Below are 7105 nucleotides of genomic sequence, written 5' to 3'. Positions count from 1 at the left end.
AAAAAAAAGACAATCGTATATATTTTTGAAAAGAAACTCCTGTTCTAGCCCTTGTGTTCAACACAGATATAGGCTCCATGCACTCAGCTAACACTATGTTAAGGGTCACAAAGTTAGAAAGAAGACATAAAACTCAGTGAGCTGTTTCTTTACTCAGCAGCAACAATGAAGATATTTCAGGTTTCACTGTGGCCCCAGGACATAAAATTGCTCGGACCCTAACCTTAACCCCAGTTTCAAAACCCCCTTCACAGGTCACCAACTCACATTAAACACCAGGTAGCCTTGAGTGCAGTAAGATGAAGGGTGTGTCTACTTTGTGCCAGTGTAAGGAGATGTTGTGGGACGGGAGCAGAACGGCTTTGCCTGCTAACTAAGTTTTCCTACAAGGCTCAGTGACACCTGCTGCTGCTCTGTTAGTTCAGCGGAGAGGACAGGGCGCTCGCTGTTGACTCGGCATAGAGAGAAGGAAGAGGCAGAGATGGCTGCAACTACTGCTGAGCCTATGGGCAGCCTGCCCAACGGACTGGGGATATGCACCACAGCCCCAGATATATTTTACCTGCCTGAACTGGTGAGTGGACAATGACAGGCGGCTGACTTTGGTGTCAGTTTCTTAAGGAATTATTTGCATTTTGATCAATTTTTGTTTTTCCTTATTTTGATTAAACTGATTTGATGTCAGTGTGTTTAAATACAATGACTAATGCAACAAAACTGACTGCCATGAGTTTATTTCATGGCAATAATTAACTTATTTTGTTCACATCTCAAAAGTAAAACAAGTCATCCCTTCTTATAGAATGAATTAAAGGCTTGTAAGGGACAATTAAGGGCTTGTAGACACAGTGTCAACACTGTTACTGTTTGGAGCCTCAGCTATACACTTTGTATCCAAAAGATGAACCAAATGTATGACATTTTTCAAATGTGTGCACATAATAGCATGAATAAAATAGAAGAATAGCTCATGCCAGGATGATGTGATAACTTCATGACCTAAGTTAGATGATAGCCTCAAAGAAAATATCAGAATTTCGTGTTGGTAAATAATAGTTGAAGATTAAAATTTAACTGTTTGAATAAAAGTGCAAAAATGTGCATTTTCAATGGGAGATGATGAATCACATTCCTGATATGGGAGGAGCACCTTTGCCTTTTCACATCTCACGTTTCACTCGTATTGTATTTATGCTACTAAACTATGAAAGAATGCGGTCAACTCTTCTTTTCCCTGAATGATGACAAGAGATAGAAACTGCTCATATGACCACTGGGAAACTAAATGCACCGAGGGACGTGTTTCAATTTATTTGTCTGATAATTGGACCTTAGTGTATTTAAGGTTGTTTATTTTAGCTTTTATTTATCAAGGGAAGTGTTGTGATGAGGATGTAGGTTCCATGTCACTAACGCCCTGCTTCATCCATGCAGCACCTCAGAGCTGCAGGAGAAACATGCAACACATTTGCACACATCGTAATGGCCAAAGGCTTTTCCTGCATCAGTCAAGTCTTTTGGATATTAACGTCTTCTGTTGGCCACTGATTGAGTGCCTTGCTTAACCCTTGTGTTGTCTTACTGCCGACCATGCAACCTGTTCTTGTCCTCCCGGGTCAAAATTGAAACTGACCACTATTTTAACGTTTTTAATGCTTTTTTCAACGTTTTTGGAGCTTTCTTTTACTACCACGAGTATATACACCACTAACACCAACTTATTGCCACTAGTGTTACACAGATTTTTGAATTTGTGGTCAATAAACCTCATTTATATGAAATGATGCCCCTTTTTTGTTAAAAAAAATGAAATTATGAATTATTTTAAATAGTCCAACATCCAATATTCAGATCATTAATTTTACTTGCAAAGAACATTGTATGGAACCATCCATGCTATCTTTGGGCAAGGGCAATTTGGTTGAAAGAAACCCATATTTCTGATGGTTAAGAGCACAGTTTACTTTCACCAATGATCTCCTTTAATTTTTTTTTTATTTTGTGGTGTGCAGCAGTTAAACCTCTGTTCTGTGGCCTTTGAAGTGATTCTGACTGAGAAGAGTTTTACGGTGTTTTTCTCAGAACTTTAACCATGCCGTGAGATCTTATGGGCACGACTTGGCATAGAAATAAGTACCTTTTTTGTTTACAACAGTTGATTCTGTACCAAAGTTGGGTCAATAGTCATGGAATCAGGCATGACTCGAGGTTATATTGACGCAAAGCCTTTTTAAGATGAAGCTGTGGTCAAATTATGATGTGCGTTCACTTTAACATGCTCATAGCATCAGCCAGGTTGGGGATGAGACAGTATAACACTTTGAATTCCAGAGAGTTTCGACTATACTGATGTGGTCAAAGCTCTGTCTAAAGTAACCTGGCAAATTAAATAACAGCCACTCAGAGACCTTTAGAGATAAAGACATACAACTCAGTGAGCTGTTTCTTTACTCAGCAGCAACAATGAAGATATTTCAGGTTTCACTGTGGCCCCAGGACATAAAATTGCTCGGACCCTAACCTTAACCCCTGTTTCAAAACCCCCTTCACGGGTCACCAACTCACATTAAACACCAGGTAGCCTTGGGTGATGTAAGATGAAGGGTGTGTCTACTTTGTGCCAGTCAAGTCTTTTGGATATTAACGTCTTATGTTGGCCACTGATTGAGTGCCTTGATTAAGAGCACTTTGACAGTTTACTTTGACCAATAATCTCCTTTAATTTATTTATTTTTTGTTATTTTGTGGTGTGCAGCAGTTAAACCTCTGTTCTGTGACCTTTGAAGTGATTCTGACTGAGAAGAGTTTTACGGTGTTTTTCTCAGAACTTTAACCATGCCGTGAGATCTGATGGGCACGACTTGGCATAGAAATAAGAACCTATTTTTGTTTACAACAGTTGATTCTGTACCAAAGTTGGGTCAGTGGTCATGAAATCAGGCATGTATCGTGGTTATATTAAGCTGTGGTCAAATTATGATGTGCGTTCACTTTAACATGCTCATAGCATCAGCCAGGTTGGGCAAGACACAGTATAACACTTTGAATTCCAGAGAGTTTCGACTATACTGGCGTGGTCAAAGCTTTATCTAAAGTAACCTGACAAATTAAACAACAGCCATCTTGTGCTCAGAGACCTTTAGAAAGTAAAGAGAAGTGTTTGTTTAGTCAACATTTAAAGAGATGTGGCTTCAGATCCTGCTGATTTTGTTATTTGCAGACCGTATAACTGTAACTGTGTAGCTCACACTGTAGCTTCAAAAAAGGTCTTGACTACAAAAATGTAAAGTTAAGAGGAATTTAGTGGGTTTTTTTGTCAATAGCATTTTGGGGGGCATTTTAGGCCTTTATTTTGACAAGACAGCTGAAGACATGAAAGGGAAGAGAGAGGGGGAATGACATGCAGCGAAGGGCTGCAGGTCGGAGTTGAACCCTGGCCCGCTGCGTCGAGGAGTAAACGTCTATATATGGGCGCCTGCTCTACCAAATGAGCTATCCGGGTGCCCAGTCAATAGTATCTGATCCATACAGAATGCAGCTGTGTAGATGGTCCTGCATCCAGGGGATGTTTAATCCATAACACAGCACTGTCCAAGTCAAAATAATGGTAATAATGGTAAAGGATGCCTAAACAGCAAAAGTAGCCCCCACTCAGATCAGTTATCATGACAGAAAAACAGTCAAAGATTTCATCAGAATCAGATCCACAGTTAGTAAAACGTATTCTCATTCCACACTTTGCCCATTTCCAACTGCACAGGCTTCCTTATTCTGCTTTTTTCCTTTCATTAAACTGTCATCACCAAGATGCATTTAATAGACAAATCAAAAAGGGATTGCAGTTTAGCCTAATTCGACCAAAAGAAAATATGCATGTAGGTCACAGGTCGTTTTGGGGAAAATAGCCTGCATAGGGAGCAGGAAACAACAGTATCAACACACCTTTCTGCTGGCAGGATTTCATGCCTTCAGGGAATTACTCCACTGCAGAAAAATTTTCATCTCAAGTCATTTCAAAGTGATTGCAACATTCAGGGACTTGATGCAGTTACAGTGACAGTGGGCCAATGGAATTTAGAGATTAAACATTGACAAAAAGGAGAGCAAATAGAGGAGTTGAACATTATAAAGAAAAGAGAATTAACCGGTAAATAGTTTCTAAAGTCACATCTGTGTAAAACTATAAATCCACATTGTGTTTGCTTTTAATATATTGTGTGTGCCAGACGGGTGGGATTTGGTCTGAGAGTCAAGGCAATCACAGAAAAAAACTTTAAGTCTGGAATTTATCATTTTACACCTTGGTGTGATTTACAACTTTCAGTTTAAGGTCAAATCTCAAAAACCACAAAACCATCTGTCCACTCGCTCCCTCCGTCTTTTCAGGTGTTTGGTGGTTTGGTGTGGATTCTGGTGGCGTCGACCCACGTGGACCCTGCGAACCCTCTGGGCTGGGTGATGTTTGTCTCCGTCTTCTGCTTTGTCATGACATTCCTCTGGTTGATCATCTTCGCTGCTGGAGCTCATCAGAACAGCTCTGGCTGGGCTGCTGCTGTAAGACCTGAGAGAGAGAGAGAGAGAGAGAGAGAGAGAGAGAGAGAGAGAGAGATCAGAATGAGAGAAAGATGGAATGAAACGGGAAATAAAACTGAGAGAAAGAATGATGTAGTAATATTATGTAATCTGCGTGTGTCCAGGATTTAGCTTACCACGGCCTGGCAGTTTTGTTCTACCTCAGTGCAGGGGTGGATTTGGCTTACATCACCATAAGGAACAAATCAGGCGAATTAAGAATCTACCAGATTGACATCGCTGCTGTGGTGAGAACTGATAGACAAACACACACGCACGCACGCACGCACGCACGCACGCACGCACGCACGCACGCACGCACGCACGCACGCACGCATCCACACACGCACGCACAACAACTGTTCCTTTATACAGTATTTTTTGAAAAACACATAAGTAACAGCTGTAGTATCTTTACATTTCTGGAGCCATTTTAGTTGGTTTGGTTTTAGTGTTTTTTTTTTTTATTTCCTTGAAAAAGTGTTCAAATCAAATCGTTGACGTGCCAAAATAACACAAGGTTATTCTCAGCAGCCACAGTAAAAATGAACAGTTCAACATTGTAGAACAGTATATACACCAATCTTGCCGAAAATTAGATGACAAGATTGATACCAATCTTCTCATCAATCTCTCAGCAAGACAGCGAATAAGCACTTATATTTCCCCAAATGTAAAACTATTACATTTAAAGTAGGTAAATAATCACAACACAAACTGATCCTCGAAAAAAAATGGAGATTTAAGCCTGTTTACTTGTGTGTTTGTGTGTGTCTCAGGTGTTCGCCTTCTTGGCCACACTCCTCTACTTCATCCACACAATCCTCTCCTCTATCCGATGGAAGAACTTCTGAAAAGCGATGCTGAATCACAGACCTGGGTTTCCAAGAAGTACTGTGCATCCTGTGTGTGTGTGTGTGTGTGTATGTGTGCGTGTGTGTGTATATGCGTGTTTATGCCACCATAAAACATTAAAGCATCATGTATCGGGGGAAAAATGAAAGTAAATGAGGAGTTGTACCCAAATATCATGTTTTTGTAAAAACTAAATTGCATGAATTTAAGTCTAAATTAAATTAGTGAAAGTGCTTCAACCACATATCATTTTGAACCACTGGTCATGTATTCATTTATTACATAAGACAGGGGATCATATTTATTATCCTTTAAGAGAACCATGGAACACGGTGTAAATGTTATGGTCTGTGGATTGTTGTTACCTTTGGACACAAAAACCTTTTTGTATTACATTTAAATGGTATGGATAAAAAAAAAATTAACTGGTATGTTTTTAAATCCAAACAGTTGCCTCTTGCTACCATCGGAGCCATCTCTTTTTTCTTTGTGATCAATCAGACTAACAGACGTTTCTCTGTTGTAACTATGAAGAGTTGACGAAATCTGTAAAACTACTCACTGATTTTAAGATTTGTTTTCTGTTTAGTAGAAGTACTGCCAGTTATGTTGTCTTTGTCATATACATTTAGTGCCAACCAATCATCAGTACTTTAAGGACGGTGAAGTGTACTTTTTAGTTGCAAGGCCAAAATGTGTCTAGTTTTGCCATTTTTATATTCTGAAGATTAAAACAAGATATAGATGTAAACCCATGCCCTTGTTTTATTTGCTTATTTATCAGCGCCACCATGAGGTTGATGTCTCCAATCATCAAGTAAAATACTTCAACATCTACTAAATGGAATGACATCAAATATAAATGTAGGCAGTGTTGGAAGATCTTTTATTAAATGCTTAATTTACATAATATGTAAGACTTCTCTCTGATGAACATTGAAGCACAATCCTACATGTGTCATATTGAACCTGAGAAGCAGGACACTGCAATTTTGTTTTTTGCAGGGTGGTAGGGGAAGACTCATGAATATTTATTAGGGAACTCACCCCTGATTGCCCCCCTTACATTCTTACTGTAACCATAACCAATCCCACTCCTCTTGCCTAAACCTAACCAACCCAACCAGAGCAGGCAACGAGTACTAGCCATTCAGGGATGAGTTCCCTAATGAATATTCATGAGTCTTCCCCTACCACCCTGCAAAAAAAATTTTAAAATAGGCAAGCAGGACAGGTGATGTAAAGACATTGGCTTAAACTTACAACCTCGGCATTATTCTGCGGCTTACCATCTTATAAGAACCGTGCACTGACTGATTACACCACTGGAGCTGTATATCCTTGCACATGATAGTGTAGCCAAACCTGTGATCACCACTTGTGTGCGTTGATGTTGTTGTTGCGGCTTCTGGTTTGATACCGTAGAAGACTTATCACACATTGCAGTCTGTCTCTGATTTGAATCCAAAATGGGAACGCTTCCAACACGTTTCAATTTTTGCTCAGTGCCTGCAGTGTGTAGAGGTACTGAATAAACATTGCAGTGTCTCTGTTAATGTTTGAGCTCCAGTGGCGCAATCGGTCAGCGCGCGGTACTTATAAGACAGTACGCTGCAAAGTGATGCCGAGGTTGTGAGTTCGAGCCTCACCTGGAGCATATTGGTACACTGACCTAACA

General features: G+C 39.9%; 1 protein-coding gene and 1 non-coding gene across 2 annotated transcripts; both read left to right on the top strand.

The window, feature by feature from the left end:
* The first annotated feature begins 332 nt into the window (after positions 1-332).
* malb (mal, T cell differentiation protein b) lies at positions 333-6166 on the top strand. The gene is made up of 4 exons (XM_039784212.1): positions 333-574; positions 4387-4554; positions 4698-4820; positions 5352-6166. Exons 1-4 carry the CDS (start codon positions 482-484, stop codon positions 5424-5426), a joined length of 459 nt encoding a protein of 152 aa, XP_039640146.1. The 5' UTR covers positions 333-481; the 3' UTR covers positions 5427-6166.
* An 824-nt stretch (positions 6167-6990) lies between these two features.
* On the top strand, positions 6991-7084 carry trnai-uau. Its single transcript has 2 exons — positions 6991-7028; positions 7049-7084. It is a non-coding gene; the product is annotated as a tRNA-Ile (tRNA).
* The last annotated feature ends 21 nt before the right edge of the window (positions 7085-7105 follow it).

This window comes from Perca fluviatilis, chromosome 19 (assembly GCF_010015445.1).
Source record: "Perca fluviatilis chromosome 19, GENO_Pfluv_1.0, whole genome shotgun sequence".
Lineage (NCBI taxonomy): Eukaryota > Metazoa > Chordata > Actinopteri > Perciformes > Percidae > Perca > Perca fluviatilis.
This window is presented reverse-complemented; position numbering and strand designations above follow the sequence as displayed.